General features: G+C 42.6%; 1 protein-coding gene, 1 long non-coding RNA gene and 1 pseudogene across 3 annotated transcripts in view; all 3 read left to right on the top strand.

Moving 5' to 3' along the window:
- The first annotated feature begins 657 nt into the window (after window positions 1–657).
- Mettl24 (methyltransferase like 24) overlaps window positions 658–20,180 on the top strand; it is a 102,785-nt gene continuing 83,262 nt past the window's right edge. The window contains exon 1 of one of the 2 annotated variants that reach the window (XM_063254004.1): window positions 658–986. In XM_063254004.1, coding sequence (XP_063110074.1) covers window positions 705–986 — 282 coding nt within the window. In that variant the 5' untranslated portion in view covers window positions 658–704. The remainder of the gene's footprint in view (window positions 987–20,180) is intronic. The other variant, XM_063254003.1, reaches the window with a different exon arrangement.
- On the top strand, window positions 1,776–4,813 carry LOC134477073 (uncharacterized). Its single transcript, XR_010049000.1, has 2 exons — window positions 1,776–3,185; window positions 4,027–4,813. It is a non-coding gene; the product is annotated as an uncharacterized LOC134477073 (long non-coding RNA).
- Window positions 9,001–12,568, top strand: LOC134476781 (holocytochrome c-type synthase-like; annotated as a pseudogene).

The following is a 20,180-nucleotide window of genomic DNA, read 5'->3' as shown; positions in this document are numbered from 1 at the left end:
TGTATCTCTGCGAGACAGCAGGGAGGTGTGCGTTTGCAGCTAAATTAATTTGATTTACATCCTGCCATGGTAACTTCTGTTCTCTCTCCCTGCTGTCAGATGTCTCCGCCGGCTTTTCTCTCTCCTTCTCCCCCACCTCCCGCATTTCATAACACGGCGAGAAAGCGCGATTGGCTTCAGGCAGAATTTAGAAGTGGAATCATTCTAATTTGATTATTCTGCATGGAGTGCCCTTCTTTCTCTCCCTGAACCCCACCCCCAGCCCCTTCTCGAGGAAGAGCAGTTGTAAACCTGAGCATAAGCATCATTTTTTTTTTGCATCATTTATTTTTACATCGTGCTTCGTGGCCTAAACAGCTCCACGATTCGAACTGGTTCCTTGTTGCAAAGCCGGCGGCTCAGTTAGCCCCGTCCCGCGTGGCCTCAGCAGTTCTAAGTTACATCTCAGGCCCGCAGCGAGGCGCTTTCCCCGGCCTTTCCTCTGTGCCCTGCGCCGGGCGCAGGAGGCCAGGCAGGGGGCGCCACCGAGGGACCCCGGCCCCGCGCCCCGCGCGCCCCTCGCCCCTTCCCGCGGCGGGGCGCGCTCGGCGGGGCGGGCTGAGGTGACGCCGGGACCGGGCGGCGGGGCGGGGGCGGGTCCGGGGCGCGGCCGGCTGGCAGCCGGAGTCCACAGAGGCCCGGCGCAGCGGGACCCCGCGCGTCCCATGGCCAGGGAGAGGCCGCCCGGGCGCGGCTGCGGCGCGCTGCCCCGCTGTCTGCTCGGCGCCGCGCTGCTGCTGGGCCTGCGGCTCTGCGTGGAGCTGCGGCGCGCGGGGACGGCCACCCCGGCCCGCGGCGCCCCCGCCGGCCCGGCCCCCCGGCCTCCCGCGCCGCACCTGCCGCCCGCGCCCGCGCCCCGCCCTCCGCCAGGCGGCAGCAGAAGGCGGGTGACCTACGTGCGCCGCGGGCGCAGGACGCCGGCGCCGAGCTGCTGCGCCGCGCCGAAGGTCAGTGGCTGAAGCACCCTCGGGCCGCTTCCCGAGCCCGCGGTCCTCCCCGGGGCGGCCTCGCTGGTCACGCCCTGCAGGGAACCGAGCGGGCTGAGCACAGCTCGTTGCACAGTCAGCCCGGATTGACTGAGCGCCCACTGTGTGGCAGGCCCGACCCAGGCTCTGGGAATCCCAATCCTGCGCATTTCAGAGCGGGGAGGCTTTGCGTGACAGGAAACGGGTCATGGGTGCCATCGTGTGCTGTGCGTGTCCCAGCTACCCCCGTGGAGGCTACATGAAACTGGGTAGGGTGCTCATGGCCAATGGCGAGGCCACAGCCCTGACCGTGGTGATGGAAGCCTCCTGCCTGCAGGATTTCCCAAAGTCCCACCCCAGGCTTGCCAAGGTGGCTGGCACAGGGCGCGAAGTCAGGTCCCCGGCATCCCTTAATAGGATATTAATCGAATCCCTCAGGACAAATAAAAACGTGGGTTTTGTCTTGCAACACTGGATAGTGTTGCTCTCCCTGCCTCATTAATTTTTGGCTTCGCATCTCTTTGAGCGGTTTAATCTCCGCTTGTTAAATCTCTGGCCTCTTGCTCTCCATATTTTGAAACTCATCATTTACATGGTTCTTTGGAGTTGGAGAGGAGCTTGCCCGTCCTGGCCTCCGCGCCTCCACTGTATACCCCTCACCCCTGCTCCCCACCCCACCCCCACCACCTTCTTAGAAGCAGCTCTGCCGCTGCCCTTTGGTGACTCTCTTTGCTTTGAGGCATCTACCAACCCCACCCCGCCCTGCCCGCGCAGCAGCCCGCGCAGCAGCCCGCGCCTTCTCCTGGCCCAGCTGCTCGGTTCCTCCTTAGTCTCGGTACCCTCCGCCTTTCTTCCATTCCTTTGGTTCCTCTACTTCCTCTCCAGGTCTTGCGCGCCATCTATATTACCTTCCTGGGTAAACTCCGTTCTTTTCTTCTTGGTCACCAAAACCACATGCTAAGTCTTAATTAGCTCTTCTAAAAGAAAGCAGCCACTTCTGCGCCTCAGCACTCTCCACAGTACTCTATTGCGTTGTGCATAAAACACTCTCTCATCAGGAGCTTGCCGGCCCCGGATCCATTTAGGTGAGCCGTTTGTGGAGAGCACAGGATGAGTTCGAAGTCCAGCGTGAGAGGCACTGGGCAGAAGCACCCTGTGGTGCGACCAGGCCTGTAGTTTTAATCTGGGCTTTGCATTACTAGTAGAAGAGTGAAGGTGGGCTGAGGAGGAGACACTTGAGCAAGGACTTGACATCTTTCAAGCGTCTGGCATCTTTTGTGGTTCTGTGGGTTTCCTCAAATGTCCTGTCCTTGAACATCCTCATCGCGTTCTGTACTCTCCTTTGCAGATTCACTGTCAGCTTGTCTATTATTTCTACTGCCATCTGGAAGAGACTTATTCTTGAATCCTTATCTCCACTTGAGACAACAGAATCAATAGCTGGACCCTGTGTTATAAATGGCAGGGTTTGAAATGCATGGGGTCAGGGCCCCTGGAGGCCAAGATCACATCCACCCCTTTAGGAGGCTGCTGCACCCTCCAGGCTGCGGATGGGGATGGGAGGGAGGCAGGTGTGGACGTGCAAAGAAGTGGAGAGACACGGGTGTATCTGCAAGACACAGGGAGGCGCACTGGGTTTCTGTTTGTTTTGCTGTTGGTGGATGGTCAGATATGTTTCAGTCAGGTGAGAGTTTGAGATTTTGACATTTGGATGAAAATGTGAAATCATCCATTGGACAGCTAACGTAGGGATCTGGAAATCATCAGTGTGGCACCCAAACCATGAGACTGTATAAAAGTCAACTAGGGAGTGAGGACAAGGGACCCAAGTCTGAGCACTGGGCCTCAGTTTAAAAAATAAATTAGGAGGAAAATAAAGAGGAAATATTGAGCATCGTTCATGGCAGGTTGCAAGCACTCAATAATGTCACCTTTAGTTTTCACTAATCTGTTCCAGCTCTTTAACCTCAGCCTTTATCCAAATGTAACTGGTTATAATCTATTTCCATTCCTTTGACTTACGCTGATGCCTTTACTGGCAAGACCTGCGTCCTCTTGCTATATCCCCTCTGTGCTGCCCATCCTTGAACAAGGTTCAGTGCCTGGAAACCTTCCGAACCGTACTTCGTCAGTCCACCCTCCAGGCTGGTCTCTCCCCAGTTTGGGATGACTAGGAACACGGTAAGTTCCTTTGCACTTATTGAAACCTGATCATCCATTTCAGATCAAATGTTTTTGTCCCCAGTCATTCTCCATAGGAAGGATTGTATTTCCCATGATGCTTACTCCAAAGAGTTAACAAAATAATAATAATCTTTCTACTTTAGTCTACCAGAGGTAACCTCAAATGGCTTTTTCTGGAAAAAAAAATAAGAAGTAAATGAATTTATTGTTATAAAAATATTAATTTCTTAGCTTCCTAAGGAAAAAAATTACCTTGATTTCATTGTTTATTTTTTCAGGATATAAAGTATGAGATATGATCAAAATGTATAGTGAATGTTTGAATAAAAAATTTTATGACAATAAAAGACACATTGACATGAGTTCCCTCAGGATACTTACTCTTGCTTTAAACACATCCCATCATTCTTGTCCTCTTTTCTTTTCTTTCTTTCTTTCTTTTTTTTTTTTTTTAATTCTCATTTGTTATTTTGAGACAAGCTCTTACTATATGGACCCGACTGGCCTTGTACTCACTACATAGCCCAGGCTGGCTACAAACTCGGCAGATCTCGTGTCCCAACCCCTCCAGTGCCGAGATGGCAAGTGTTCACCATCAGGCCTGGCAGGAGTCAGTTTTGTCACTTTCTGAAGCAATGCTGGAAATCTTTCCTGAGGGTTCTTACAAGTTTTGATTAAAAAAAAAAAAAAAAAATATATATATATATATATATATATATATAGTTCGGTTACTAGTGCCATTCAGCAGAAAAGCAGACTGATGAAAATGTTACAGTGTCTCTGCATCCACCTTATCCACTGGACATGGCCCTGGGCAACCTGTACCGCTTCCCCAAAGGCAAAGACCATGAAACATAAGCACCGTGAATGGATTCAGGACATCGGGTCGCAGCCTCAACAGTGCGACTAAATACACTCCCAGGAAAGGACTTCCAGAACTGCTCTAGAAAATGGCAAGAGTGACGGCCTAAGTATGAGCCAAGTGAGAGGGCTTGAAGGCAATGTGTCTTTTACTGTAATACATTCAAAAGCATTTTCAGCATTCACCATATTTATTGATCACGCTTCTCTCTGCATCCACCTTATCCACTGGACATGGCCCTGGGCAACCTGTACCGCTTCCCCAAAGGCAAAGACCATGAAACATAAGCACCGTGAATGGATTCAGGACATCGGGTCGCAGCCTCAACAGTGCGACTAAATACACTCCCAGGAAAGGACTTCCAGAACTGCTCTAGAAAATGGCAAGAGTGACGGCCTAAGTATGAGCCAAGTGAGAGGGCTTGAAGGCAATGTGTCTTTTACTGTAATACATTCAAAAGCATTTTCAGCATTCACCATATTTATTGATCACGCTTCATACATCTAACCTCCCCCAAGTTCCTAGACAGCAGTATCTTGAATTTGTTTCATTCCCCCTTACTTCACAGTTGCATTAAAATATTCCTCCAAACTGGAAAAACCAGCTATCTAATTTGTCTTTCTTCTTCTGGGAACAAAGCTCAAGATCTGATACCTCTCTGGGGACAAATCTTGTTTCTTTTGAGCCTCACCTCAAAATAGGGCACACTATAAGTGGACTGTACCATTAAGAATTGAAATAAAATTCACAAGTTACTTGTTGAGCTTCTTGAATCTCATTTGATGTTGTTTGTTTAGAATACTGACCAGCAGTGTTAGGGGGTTCTTGGTTACTTTGCCCCTAACACCTACCAGATACGTAAAGTAGAGCAAATTCCATTCTATTTTGAGGATGACTTTAGGGTGGATGAAAACTGCGTGAAATAATTGGAGTGCTGAATGTTTCTTATCACTGTACATTTTTAAAGGTGTTAAGGCACAAGAATTCTACAATTATATTGCCACTTTAATCATAGCTCATGCTGCTCTTAAAGAAAATCTGTTATTTAAAAAAAAGGGGGGGAGTGGAGTTCTTCTATAATTCTTTACCTCTTCCTTCATCTGCTGCTTTCACTAAGCCACATAGGAACTAGGTCTAATTACAAAGTCCTCCTGCAGCCAGGAATTCTAATCTTAGAGCACTGTGACATGAGGACAAATGATAGATGGCAGATCAATATTGCCCCCCTTTTTTTGTTACGATCACCCTAGAACCTCTCCATTTTTGTAGGTTGCTGACTCTGGAAGAAATCTGTCCGAGTTCTTCACCTTCAGATTTTGCAGGCTACATGTGGCATTAAAATATCACTGGATCTTTTGCTATTTTCTCTCTTATGTGCTCCGTTTGTTTATTCTTCCCTCTTAAACAGATACTGTGATTCCCACGGGCAAAGTTCTTTTTTGGGAGGGAATTTGTAGAGGACTAGACATGGTCTCCATGATTGATGCTTTTTTGTGCAGCTCTTGGATGCATGCTGTTTCTTTTATAGGTTGGCAATCCACCTAAAAGACAGCAGCTTTAAAAATATAAGGCTTATTTGTAGAGGAGAAACACTTCCTCAAGGCCTGGCTTCTCTCATATCGGAGATGTGTTACTTGACATTTAATGTGCTGGCTAGGAAAGTGACTTCTGAATCACTGAGCCACAGAGCCCTGCGACGACGTGCTGGCTTGGCTTGTTAGTCACAGATCCTTTGGAACAGTGGTGGGGTGGGGGGCTGTTTCCTCTTCTTTTAAAATACCATATGGCGAAATTTGGTCTTTCTCACTTCTTGTCATCCGGCTTGTAGTTTTCTAAGTCTGTGCTTGTCAGCATGAATTCAGGAGGAGGAAAAGTTGCATAGAACCATGATATTCAACTGCCTCGAGTCCTTGTTTTTTCGTGCAATTTTTGCAGATAGGTTTGAATTTTCTGTGAAATACGGCCCAGCAGCAGTCTGCAGCCCCTTGGGGGTTCGTGTATGTACCTTCCCTTCCATCCTTCAGGGAGTGACTCAGTCCTCTCATGCTGTCCTCAGGAGGCAAAGCATTTTCCTTCTAAACAAAGTCACTGAGGGCAATTGAAAGAGCACCAGCAATACGTGGGTGTGAAATAGCAGGTGCTTAGTTTCATACAGAAATGCAGGTTTTTTCACAACTTTGACATGCCTTCAGTGTGCAATAGGGCCCTGTACTCTTCCCAGCCCTGTTAGTCCCTCAGAGGAACTGCTGATGGAGTCTGTTGTTTCTCAACAACTCATGGTGGGGACTTTGGTTTTGTGTAGAATGTGTCCAGTTCATTTCTCTAAGGAAAGAAATAACTTGCCAGGTTTTATGAGTAGGCCTAGGAGGGGAATGAAGGCCTCCTTGTTAAACCAGAGATGACCAAGGGTGATGGGCATTTCAGTGTCCTTATCATGGAAGGGTGCCTTTGGGGTCCTAAGTTGTCTTTGTGTTTACAAGGAGGTAAAAGCTGGGCTCTTTGTTCTGTGACTCATAGAAAGTAATAGGAGGCACTTCATTACCTAGAGACATACATAAGCAGTAATCTGCCAGCGTTGATGCTGCTTTTAAAAACAGCTCTTGGGTCTTCTAGATATCTCTTGTTGGTTCTATTAAAGTGCTGTGGAGTCTTCTGCTAAAAGAGAATGGGGAAAATTTGCTATCTAAGAAGCGTTTTTGTCCTACTCACATGACTGAAAGAAATTATATTTTAGGAGCCTTACAATCGACGGCAATGTGTAATTTAATATCAAGCTGATTTGCTAGTCAATGGCTTAGTAGGTAAATTTGACCTATGAACTTTGACCCACTTAGTGATACATATATATGTAAATTATATTCTTGACAGAAGGGATCAAACCCAGGACCTTGTGCTTGCTGGGCAAGGACTAGAAGCTTTATTTCGGACACACGTTTGAGTGTCTTTTCTGTGTCTGAGGAGTTCTCTACCTGTCTAAGGGGGAAAAAAAAAAACAATAAAAAGTATTTTGTCCACTTTTCCTTTCATTAAAGTACCTTCATTGAGCGATGCCTGCATGAGAGTTGGGGTTGTACTTTTCAGATAGGAAGAAATAGTGCGAAGGGTATGGAGAGGCTTGGTGGCCAGGGCCCGAGCTGTGTGCGGCGTCTGTACCCAGTGATGTGGCAGTGTGTTCCCCGCTGTCGTGTCTGCAAGTGGTGTTTTGCCCTTGAGATTCTGTAAGCTAATAAATCTTGAATCAATTCCCTTTCTGCTTAACTAGCTGGGATGGTTTCTGTTGTTTATGGCTAAGAACCTCGGCTCACCAATAAATTAGAACTGGCAGTTCAGAAGGTTACAACTGTAACTTTCCCTTTTCAAATTTGCTTGGGTCTATTTAATTCAGATTTTGGAACATGATGATTGGGACCAAGTGAACTATGGGCTGAAGGACCTTTCCTTGGCAAGATAATAACATTTGACTTCAGATACTAAATTACAGAAATCTGCTAATTTATCTCTAGAGACACCAAATCATTTTTCTTGGTACCATGGGCCTGGGGGATAATGCAGGAAGGGGCTAGTTTTTGCTGTGGTCATAAACAGTGGTCCGATCTCTGGGCTCATACTATCGGGCTTATTTCTTTTTTTGTTTTTGTTTTGTTTTTATCGGTACTGGGGATCGAATTCACGACCGCCTGCTTGCAAGGCAGATGCTTATGCCGCTGAGCTAAATCCCCAGCCCCTCTTTTTTTGTTTTAACCTTTTTTTTTTTTATCAGTATCGGGGATCGAACTCATGACCACCTGCTTACACGGCAGGTGCTTATGCTGCTGAGCTAAATCCCCAGCCCCTCGGGCTTATTTCTTATTGCAGTGTATATGCACTGTGGATGCACTGTGGATTAGATTGGTGTTATGCTGCTCTGTGGCCATCATCTCCTTCTGGCTGGCAGAAGAGCCACCATCCAGAAACTTGTCCATGACCTTGGCAGAAGAGTGAATGTTCTTATGGATCTTACCCAACTTTTTCTTTTTAGTTTTTAATATTAGTACATTTGCAGTAAATAATGTTTGCATTTCTAGTGGGGAGTTGGTACATGTACATAACACATTGCAACTTTTTTTCATACCCCTTCCTATCCTCCCTCTACCCTTTCTCCATCCCATTTGCAAAATATCTGTTTTCTACTATCTATGTTTTATTTTGTTCTTTAATTTATTTACAGTTTGGGATCCTCATTTTAGAGAAACCATATGATATTTTAGTTTGTGTGTTTTTCTTATTCATTTAGTCTCAAGGTGTATCCATTTGTGGTCAAGTGACTCAAGTTTTTCCTTCTTGATGGCAGGCTTGTACTCCATTGTGAATAAATACCACACTTTCTCCATTTACCTGTTGATAGATATGGAGATTGTTTCCAAGATTTAGCTATTTGAATTGTGCTTCCATAAGCATGACTGTACATGTATCACTGTAATGTGACATCATTAGAAGTCTTGTTCTGGAAGCAGTATTCACCACTCTTCCTTACAATGCAATGGCCAAAGCCAATTGCTTGGTCCCATCCAAGGCCAGAGGTGCCATCTTGCTGCATGAAGCTACACTTCCAGCCACCCCAGTATGGTGACCCTTCAGTTATCCATAAGAAACAGAGATCCTGTTGGTCATATTTCACACTTCACACTGTGAAGACCTTGCTAGATATACACATTTGACAATATTGAATAAAGTTGGCCCTTCTGAGATCTAAAATAAAGCAGATGTCTGAATTTATCAGCAAACTAAAATATAGCCAGAATTGATTTACATCTTACTAACAGTGTTATAGAGCCTCCTGGATTGTAAAGATGATGATTGTTGTTGGCACTGTTTTAGATTTTTTTGTGCGGGGCAGTGATGGGAGAATGGGACCTTCTAGTCTTGTTTTCTGAAGTTGAGTTGAAGCAAGTTATTTAAAAAAATAAAATCATGAGTGTAAATGAGCTGACGGCCTCTGATGAGAGGAGGTAAACTTCTATCTAAATCCATCTTCATGGTGATCATGTACTATTTTTATTTGGAGTTACCTAAAGGACTTCCAAATGTATTTTCAAATCCTTGCACAAATTGGAGGCAATATACATATTGTATCTCCTTTTTTCTTATGCATAATATGACAACAAGCAATTTTTAGTTTATTTTTCATCTACTTTGAATGGAACCAAACGAATCACCTTAAGAATCCTGTAATTAGCTCAAAGTGATTAGGCTGTAGGAGGCACTTGTCTGGCAGCAGTTTGGGGACTAGAATACGGAAGAAATGAGTAAAGATAATAGATAGGATCCTTGGATATCTGTTTACATGGATTTAAAATATGGAAACATTTTGGTCTGATTCAACCCCACCTGTAAGTGAGGCTTTTTCTTTTTTTTTTTTTTCTTTTTTTTTATTTGATGCTGGAATCGAACTCATGTGTGTGTGAGGCAAGTTCTGTACCACTCAGCTACATCCCCAGGCCCTAAGATCCTATGGTTATACTTGAGTTCAGAAGTTCAGCTTCTGAGCCAGCTGTGATGGTACATGCCTGTAAGCTACAAATTTGACAGTGGTGACCAGTGAGGCAAAGGCAGCCGCGGGCGATGGTTCCTCGTTGCCGTCTGACACGGGCTGGCAGTTAGAGGTGGTGGAGGCAGCTTGAGGGAGCCCTGGGGAGGACTCAGGTGCTGGGGCTCAGGTGCCAAAGCTGGACATTTAACATTGTTTGGAGTCAACACTTTGATTCCAGCCATGATTTGTCAGCACCTACTCCTACTGTGGCAGTTCAGACCCCAAATGCTTCAGATCAACAGACAACATCACCACCTTTACGATGCCCAGTGCATGAAAGGACAAGTCAAGGCTGTCCAGTAAGTGAGCAGCCATCTAGTCCCACTAGTGACCGCAAAACTTACTCTGTGCATGCCCACCAGGATTGAGCGTACGAAGATGTGGAGGGCCTTGTTACTGATGTCACAGCCAATAAGGAGAGCCTGGATCTTCAAATCGGATGCCAGCACCTAATCAAAACCAGCCCCAGGTCAGCTATTTGCTTTGTCTAGGGTCAGAGAAGAATCATCCATTCCAAGAGCAGACTCTAAGAAAAAGTGGGTTTATCCTTCCGAGCAGATGTCCTGGAATGCAATGTTACAGAAAAGGTGGAAGACGTAAAGGATGAGGAAATTAGTCAGGAAGATATGTATAATATTATTAAGGTTCACAGTCAGAATAACAAGCAGGCCTGGAAGGAGGTTTTGAAGTGGGAAGCCCTTCATGCCGCAGAGTGTGCTTGTGGTCTATCATAGATCCAATTCGAAGTGAAAGCGAAACAGGGTGCATTCCTGGATGGGGTCCTTTCGACAGGCATGACTGGATCATCAGCCGCTGCAGGACAGAAATTAGACCTGTGATCAGTCACCGCAAAGGCAGGAAAGTGAACAAGGACCACCAGTTCGCCATCCTGGGTGTGTGGCCCCCTTTGGATTTGCTTTAGGCCGTATGGGACAGAGTGAAGGCCGCTTGGTGGTGCTGGACTTCATAACCACTGTTTTGTTTGTGATGGAAAAACATAAACTATTTTTTTTGTAAGGGGTGCATTGAACTATTTCCCTAAACTGAGTGCCATTCATGACTTAAGAGGAACTTCAAGGGGGCAGACACACTTCATCATTTACTTAGTGTGGGACACCCCTCCATTGACCTCTGAGTCCTGTTTGTCTTGCAGTTTATAACAGACCATTTTAGGTTTTCCTTGCACCTTATTCCTTTTTTCATTGTTAGATTTTCCTTGCACCTTATTTAAGTGGGAAGCAGTTCTTTGGTTTTTTTCTTTACCCTCACTATTGTCTGCACAGTTCATCTAAAAAAGTCTTAACTGCTGTAAAAGAACTTAAAAGTATTCAAAGTTGTCTGTTTTTTCAGGAATGAGATGTAAAACCTGAAAGTCAGTGCAATGTTCGTGAACTTTTTCCTGGTCAAATATTTTAAACCAAAACTTAGAAATAAGACATAGTTATGCATTTTAAAAAGTCACTAGCCTTTCTAAAGCCCCTAAATGTAGTAGGAACCCTGAACAAAATGAAAAAGTATATACTGGATGTGTATTCAGCACGAAAAAGCATGTCTTAGCTCTCCAAATTCTCATTTATATGAGTCTTTCATGCTGGACCTTGTTATATGAATTTAATTCACCGTGAAGCAGTAATGTGTATATTTCGGAACACATATTTTAACTTTAAATTTTTTCCTTTTTGTTCCCATAATTCTAATATGTAAGTCTGCTCCTCCTAAAACGGGCATCCTTGTGACCCTGGCGTTTGACAAGTCACCCCAGCTTTGAGTTCGGTTCCTTGCCAGCCTGGGAGTCTTCCTTCCGGTCAGCTGACTCCAAACCCTGAGAGCCTGGCTGATGTCACAGTGCAGGGGCTGATCCCTCTATAAACCATGAGCATATTTGGCTGTGGGTTAAAGTTCACAGGAAGAGTACGTTTTCTCACATGTAGAGTATTTGCATCAATTCAATGTCTTGAATTTGTTTTTGTTTTAAGGAAGCTCTAAATCTGCTGCTGGAATTCTTTGTTTCAGTGACCCATGGACTGGTTATTCTAATTATAGCAGCATGTTACGAATGACTGGGTTTTTTTTTTCATTGTTGGTAATATTAAATCTTTCATTTTTCCCGAATACTGTAGTGTTAAATTAGTGGATGGAATTAGCAGTCTGAATGATTAACTTGATGTGGATTTCTCTGTTGTGTCAGTTCTGTGTAGGATTTCAGAAATCCAACAATTTTAAGTTGTACATGTCAAATATTTATATACTTTTAAATAAAGTGGATAGTTAACAGTTTTGAAAAATTTTTAAAAAGTGTGAGCCCAGTCTGGGTGATTTTTAAAAATTTTAAAAATAAATGAGTAAAAAGGCTAGAAATGTAGCTCAGTGTAAAGGCCTTTGTTCAACCACTAGTATTATAGACAAACAGAGAAGTTTAAATTTTTCTGTCTGCCTCTTTAATATGAACAAGTATCGTGCCATCTTTGAACTTCAAGAGCCAGGTATGGTGGCACATTTCTGTAATCTCAGCATTCGGGAGGCTAAGGTAGGAGACTCCTTGCAAATTCAAGACCATCCTGGGCTACAAAGTGAGCCCAAGGCCAGCCTGAACTGCTTAGTGAGACCCTGTCTCAAAAAAGGAAAGAAAAAGGAGGAGTACATGACTCCCAAGGTTTTGAAGATTAAATAGGAGTGTGGAGGTGAAAATACCTATCAGGGCCTGGCACAGGGAAACAGTTCAGTGAATGAAGATCGTCTGTGTTTAACTTTGTGTGGGCTGCAAGGATGCTGGTCTGTGAGTGTCAGAAAGTTATAGGTGCATGTGTTTGTGGAATATAAAGTCTGGGTTCATTATAATTTTAATATTTCTAATTTCTGAAGCTTAAAGCATATGTAATATATTCAAGAATCAGAAGACTGGGAGTATATTTTTAAAAATCTGAAATAAAGGCTAGCAGTAACTAGTACATTTTTGTTAGTGTTTGTATTAATCTTATAATTTAAATGGAGTACGTAGAGACCATTGTACTAGGGGAGTTCCATGTATTCTCTCATTTAACTTTCAGAACAAAGCTGTGGGATAGGCATTGTCCTCATTTTGCAGGCAAGCTTGATGAATTTACATAAGACATTGATGAATTTACAAAACACATAACTAGAAGGGATGAAACAAAGCCTTAAATTCACGATTCAGGCCCTTTTCAATTTGCACACTCTCAGCATTCAGCCTGTACCTTTTTTATATGGGCGATGAGGTAGGAATAATTTTTACAGATGCAACATTTGCCATCTGATATTAGAACTACTAACTTTGAATCCCCATTTCACAAAATGCTGTCAAAATAAATAATTTTTATTTTCTATTATTTTCATTAGTAGATTCATATTACCAAAAATTGTGTAAAAGTATTATACCTTGAGACTCATCATTTAAAATATTATGAAACTTTGCCCTCTCTTTTTTTCTATAAGAATCTGCTTACTATCTTTTATTTTTTAGCTCACAGAGTCCAAAGTGTTTACTGTCTGGCTCTGCAGAAGGTGTTTCCCAGCCCCTGCTGTGGGAGGTTCTCAGGGCCCACCTAACTGACCATATGGTGTAGCTGCAAAAACCAAGTCCAGTGGCCTCAGTCCAGTCCAGGGGACTCTTGTGCCACTGTCTTCTCATCTGCAGCATTTGAAGACTGGTCCTCAACTTCCAGCAGTGCTAAGAAAATGTAGTACACTGCTTCTCTGTGGTGCAAATGCCACCATGAAGCCTTGAGGGTCTTTGTGATGTAAGCATTTCATATAGTGAACACTAAAGTGATTTAGATCTTGATTTTGGGTACTGTTATTATCTGATACCCACATTGTCTTTTCCTTTGTTCCTTTTTTGGGGGGTGAGGAGGATGGGTTTATTCAGGCTCACATGCCATCCACCTTTTGCAACAGAACTGCTGGGTTGTAGAGCAGATTCTATTATAAAAGTCAGATGACCCCAACTTTTCTCTTAATACTCAAGTCAAAATGAAATGCCTTGAACCATGTGCTACAAATTCATTCCTTTCCTTTTGCCAAATATTTTGGGAATGTCCAGGCTTACCTTTTCTGCTCCTTTCTCTGTGAGGCTTGCTACAAGATAAGTGGTTTTCCTGTGGCCTGTAGTGACTCCTCCTCAGGTCTCCATGGCAAGCCCACGACAGACCTTACTGCACATGTCGGGGGAATACAGGGACACACCTCTGTGACTCAACACAGATATCAGCCTAGAGGATTTCCCCTAGAGGTTCTTGGCTATTGGGTTTCTTGTTGTCTGTCCTGCCTCCAAGGACTCCTTCCTGCTTTATCTTCTGCATGTATCGGTCCCTTTCTTCCACTGTCAAACCTTCAGTCCCCCTGCCCCACACTCTTTTGAACTTCCGGCAAACAAATTCCAGTGGTATGCCATTTTTTTCACTAGAGCAATTTAGCTTTTTCTGTCTTCCCTCTCCTCCCAGGCATGGTCTGGAGATAAGTTACGCCACCCTGGCAGAAGGCAGAGTTGGCTGCAATCGGAGTCTGTTTTCAATAATCATGTTTCTCTCATTCTCTCTACTGTTAGCACACAGATGTAATCAGCAGTGCCATGACACAGCATGCACGCATTTCGAGTTGACTGTTATTAAGAAGACGGAACCAGCTCAGGTCCCGTACTTACCCAGACTTCTCTACCTATAACTACTGCTCTGTATGGTGTAGAGAAAGATACTAGTGGTACTTTGGGAGCAGCAATATATTGTTTTAGACAGACCCCCTTTTTTCCTTTTATACACTTCTTCATTTTATTGTTTGACTTTTGAGGTCTCTGATGAGCCACGTATGTTTCTGCCTGCCACAGATATTATTTCACAAAGAGTGTGCTAGAAAGAAAAATAGCATTCAAAAGTACCCAGAAATGACCCAACAATTCCACTATTGATCTATTCTCAAGAGAATTATAAACATACATTTATGTAAAATTTATACATGAATATTTTTAGCAACAGTATTTATACTATCCAGAAACTGAAAGTGATTCAAGTGTCCATCAGCTGAAGAATCGATATATAAATGTGCGCTACCCATACCATGGACTCTCACTCAGCCACAAAAAGGAATGAATTACTGGCATATGGTAAAATGAAGGTGAACCTAGAGAACATTATGCCAAATGGAAGAAAACACTCATAAAAGGCCACATACTGCATTTACTCCATTTTAACAAAATGTCTGGAATAGGCAAATTGCATAAATAACACACTAGTGATTCTCTTTTTTTTTTTTTTTTTTTTTGTCTTTTTCCTTTTTATCGGTACTGGGGTTTGAAGCCACAACTGCCTGCTTGCAAGGCAGGCGCTTATGCCGCTGAGCTAAATCCCCAGCCTGAGACTAGTAATTCTCACAGGCTAGGGTAGAGAGAATAGGAAGTGACTGCTCCTGCGTAGAGAGTTTCTTTTTGATATAATGAAAACATGCTAGAATTAAGTGGTGCTGTACCCTGTTATATATATATATATATATATATATATATATATATATATATATATGCCCTGTAAGTGGTCATATTGTGTGGCCCAGAAAATGCCCACAAACCTCTGAAATGAATAACAGGTATGAAGCTCTGCAATCTTGCTCAGCTCAGGAAAAGAAACATGAACTGTGAAAGGGCTGAGAAGCCAGCTGGTGGTGCTCAGCGATGACACAAGCGTGCTCAGCAGAAATGTGGAGCCCATGCATTTGTTTGGTTGGCTACCTAGCACCTGCCTTGGCTTCTCAGGGGTGATCACCTGGGTCCTGTGATCTTATGGTGTAGTCTCCCAACAGCTCCCCAGGCCTGGCAAATGCATTCAGATTCAGACACACAGCCCCCAGCATTAGGAAACAGGGAGCTTGCTGTTTGCAGATGAAGGAGAACCTCAGCCTGCCTGTGCTGTGAGCTTGCTGGCCTCCAGTGCATTTGTTTTTGTTTCTGATGCCCCCCAAAGCAGTGACACAGAGCACTGAAGTTGTTTTTTGGTTTTTGGTTTTTGTTTTGTTTTGTTTTGTTTTGTTTTGTTTTGTTTTCAAAAGATGCTGACAAATACCTGTCAGTCTGTTTGCTTTCTTATTCTGGCTAGGACTTCAGCTATGTTGGCTCTTATTTCTCATCTTCATTCTCACCGGAATGACCACTGTCACCACATTTGCATGGCATCCCAGGGATCCTGGAAGGCATTTGTGTTAAAGGAACAGCAGTTATACCAATACAGGGCATTGCTTTTAGACCGTTCTTCCTAGCTTACAAAGTCTTGCTCTGAGTTGTTTCCCCAAATGGTTCTCTTGGTAGCCTTGTGAGAAAGATGAACGTTATTTCCATTCTGCCAAGAGGGAATCTGGGTACACTATTGGTGAGGCTAAAGTGAAGTTTTAACCCAGGTCAGCTAATGTCAGGCTTACTGTTGCTTCCACTCTAACTACCTCTAGGCTGAATCTGGATTGTAGAAAAATATGCTGATTACTAGAGATGTTAGTTTGGATGTTAAGGCTTTTTAGATGTTTTCCAAATCAACCAATATATTTTACAGTTTAGTTGCAGCTATTTTTATCAGATTGGAATTTCAAGTATGCCTTATATTGCTTAAAAACAAATTTGAATTGATTATGTAATTAGGATAAAGAATGTTTTTTTTGAATAGTGAATATTCATTTTGCATAGAAATATTAAAAAAAAAACTAGCTTATTTAACCGATGTGCACCTAGAAGAACCTCAATCAGGAGCAGATAGCTACATCAGTTTGAAACTGCAGTGCTTGAATTTATTTGAGTACCCTGGATACTGAGAGTTGTTTTGGAAAAACTGAATGCCTGGGCCTTATTCCTGGACAAGGAATGTTCTCATTTATAAAAATCAAATCACCAGGACAGATTGGAGCCTGCTTAACACATACGGCATCAAATCCTTCCTTGCTAGAATGATATTCTGAGACAAACACAGCAAAAATGTACTATCTATATGTATATTGTTATCTTAAAAATACAGACTAACCAGGATGCTGAGAACTGAAACAAATTTGTGTATATTTGATGAAATTTTAACCTAATAGGGAACCCAGAAAGTGTCCTTAAACTTTTATTTTTTAATGTTTTAACAATGGAACCATATAAGAACAGAAGCAACAGAGCAAGAGAAATTGAAAATTCAGTGTTCTGTCTTTTATCCAAGGAATTCTTCAGTTATAGTTATTTTGAACCAAAACTTTAAAATTTAAAAATAGAACTGAAAAAAACAGAAACAGATTGAAGTTTAGAAGAAAAAAATATAGAGACAGAGAAATGTAACAGGGAGGCTCTGTGCAGGGAACACTTACGTTCCTTTCTTCTCAGAGTTCCTCAGCACTGTGCAGGTTACCAGGCACTTGAGACTTGAACTGAGTTCACAACAACAGGTCTTTATATTTTTTGAGTTACCAAAATGTGATGAAGACAATTTGATGGAAGCTAAGGACGCATTGCAGAATTCTGAGCATCTGCACATACATATGCATTCGTTGACGGTTGATTTTAGGGGGCTTGTGCCTCATGAAACCCTAAACTCATACTGTGAGAGCAGATCAGAATCACTCATAAGAGTGTTCAGCGTACAGATGCCTCATCTAGTCCAGGGAGGGGCGCATTGGGTCAAGACCAAAACCATTATGGTTGGCTGGCGGATTGCTAAAGTTGAAGTAATCAGCTTAACAACTAGTGTTCACCTTTCACCAAGAGCTGCCCGAGTATGATGAGTTTCTCTCTTTTGGAATGACCTCACCTTGGGCTAAGCTGACCCCCCAGGGAAGTGGACCCTGGTGTCATATGCAGCAGAATATGGGAGCCTCACCCCATTCTCCAAGTCTAGCCTGGCTGCCTCCTCTTGGTGTGAATGCAAAAGCTTCAGATGGTCAGATCTGCTTGCTTTGGTCTCCTTCGGCAACAGGTGGAAGAAGAGCCGTGCTTTCTTTTTTTAAATGCTAGTTAATGGCTTTTCTCTGTCATGGATGTTTGTACCATTTATGTGTTTATTTATAAATAAGTGGTTCCTCTGTGCTGTAAAACTGATCAGTGTTAAATAAATTTCTGAATCCAAAAGTTCTTGAGAAAATACAATAAACCTGAAAGAAGTTATGGGTTATTTCTCTCATCATGTCCATGTGCTAATTCATATTTGTGGTCCTCTAGCTATGCATGAGATTAGCCTGGTTCTTTCTAAACTTATTGGTGATGTTGCATTTTTCTCTGACCGTGCACCTGTGTAATCTTTACAGCTCTTTAGTTAGCAAGTTGAGTCGAAGCCTCGTATCCAAAGTTATTATTTGCAATAAGTGGGTCAGTTATATAAAAGGTGGTTAAAGCAGTGAATCACAAAAACATGGGCATAAACAGTGTATTTTAACTGAAAACATGTGCATATGTGTTCATTCGCCAGTCTTTTTTTGTGTGCATGGTTGGTGTTTTATTCTTTCTTGCAAAAACCATCTAAACTGTATTACCCACCCTTTCCAGTTTTTTGTTTTGTTTTGTTTTGTTTTGTTTATCAGTACCGGGGATCGAACTCACAACCATGCGCTTGCAAGGCAGGTGCTTGTGCCGCTGAGCTAAATACCCAGTCCCCCCATCCAGTTTTTGTTTCTTCAAAATGAAGCAAAAACATCACTCTTCTGAAGCAATCTGAGTGTAGAATTCTCAAAATTATGGTGACTTGTTATGTTTTTTACAGTTATTTCATCCATACCTGATACAACAGTGGTTTAAAATAGCATGAAGCCCTTATTGACTTATTTTTTATGGAAAAGAGAATTGTTTCCATGCATACATTTCATGGCTTCACCTAAGCTTCAATTAAATTTTGTCATTTCAATAACTACTATTGCTGATATGAATTGTTTTGGGAACAAACCAAATGGCTCTCGGTAAAAATAAACTAAACTATTATGAGCCGGAGTACACAGGGAAAGAAATTCTGAGTGCTATTTCATTTAAGTTTGTTTTGTAAAGACAGATTAAGAGTTCTATGATAATTCTTACTTATGTTGAAAAAAATAAATGTTGTACACCATGTTTTAAAATATGCTGGTGCTACTTTACTTTTCCTGTAAATTCCTACAAGGAGAACTGTACTTACAGAATTTCAGAAGAATCTGCACAGCAATTCTGCATGGGTGCATAATAAAACCCGGACCACAGCAGAGCCAAGCAAATGCTGACCTCTGTGATGCCCATCTCTGTGTGGATCTACCCCACTAGGAGCATAGTTCAAGCTTTACCTGAACAAGTCCTTTAAAAAAAAAATTAACAGATAAAATTTACAGCAACAAATAGTTATAGCTCAAGGTTACATGCCAACAGTCTTTGGAATTATGAAAATTAACTTTCCATATTGTAGGAATGCTCTGTTCTCTTTCTTAACTAGACTTGAAAAAAATTTAACGTTATGGTTTCAAGGTATAGAATATGCACAGAATTAAAGTTTTTAATTATTGGCATATATAAAAATAATTACTGGTCTATAAATGTTTAACTTTAAAAAAATCTCTTGGAGGGCCTGGGCATTTAGCTCAGTGCCATCAGTGCCTACCTGGCAAGTACAAGGTTGTGAATTCGATCCCCAGTACCACAAAAATAAAAAAAATTAAAAATCTCTTGGAACAAGTGCTAATTTTTAACGAAGTGTTTTAAATGATCAAAAACGCTTTCTTGCAATTTCAAGGTCTCCTCTTAGCTGCTTGTCATTCTGATTTTTATTTTAGTTTGAACAAAGCTAAATCAAAGACATTTAGCCTCTATAATGATTTATTTCCACCTAAATAAAGAATATATTTAGCTAGATTAAAGTATTACTGTAAAGTCCCATCAGTGACTTTCCCTACTTTTTTACAAAGTAATTAAAAAGGAAAATAAATTTCAGAGATTTAGCATAGTTTTTTCTCCCTGGCATTTAAACCAATGTAAAAACGTCCCTCGGAACCAGTTTGTGAACGAGAGACAACATGTGGTGTCTTTATAAGACTCGTAATCTGGTTGGATTGATGCTCTTGGACCAGGTCACACTAAACATCTGACTAAGCATAAAGTGAGAAGTCAAAGCAGTAATTGCTGGGGTACCTGCTTTGGGTAGTCCGTTTTGTAGCGAGTAGAGGCTTGAGAGGTTAGGACATTTGAGGGCAGTACGTGGCCTTAAAACGACCCACAAGACTAAATAGAGTTTGAACTGATTAGTGAATAAGGAAGAGAGTTCTAGGAGGAAAAAGACTTGGCACAGTAGGCTGAAGGCCCAGTGCACTTAAAACATAGACCAGGTGAGATTTGTATCATAACCAGCATTTCCTTCTGCTCTTTACGTCTGAGTCTTCTGCTGACCTTGAACTGGATCACCAGGGGTCCTCCCTCATTGGGTTGTCGTGGAGAGTCCAATGAGTCATGCATGTAGCATCTGGCACAAATAAGGGCTGTTTACTTAAAGCTGGGAGGAAGACTTTACCTTGACGTAAGGCACATCTTCTAGGGAGCTCTTGCTATTTATTGGAGGGAGGCCAAATTGAAGAGGAGAATCAGCAACATCTGACT

This window comes from Cavia porcellus, unplaced genomic scaffold (assembly GCF_034190915.1).
Source record: "Cavia porcellus strain 051 isolate PalLab524CR breed Dunkin Hartley unplaced genomic scaffold, mCavPor4.1 scaffold_7, whole genome shotgun sequence".
NCBI lineage: Eukaryota > Metazoa > Chordata > Mammalia > Rodentia > Caviidae > Cavia > Cavia porcellus.
Note: the sequence above shows the minus strand (reverse complement) of the source record. Positions and strands in the feature narration are given on the sequence as shown.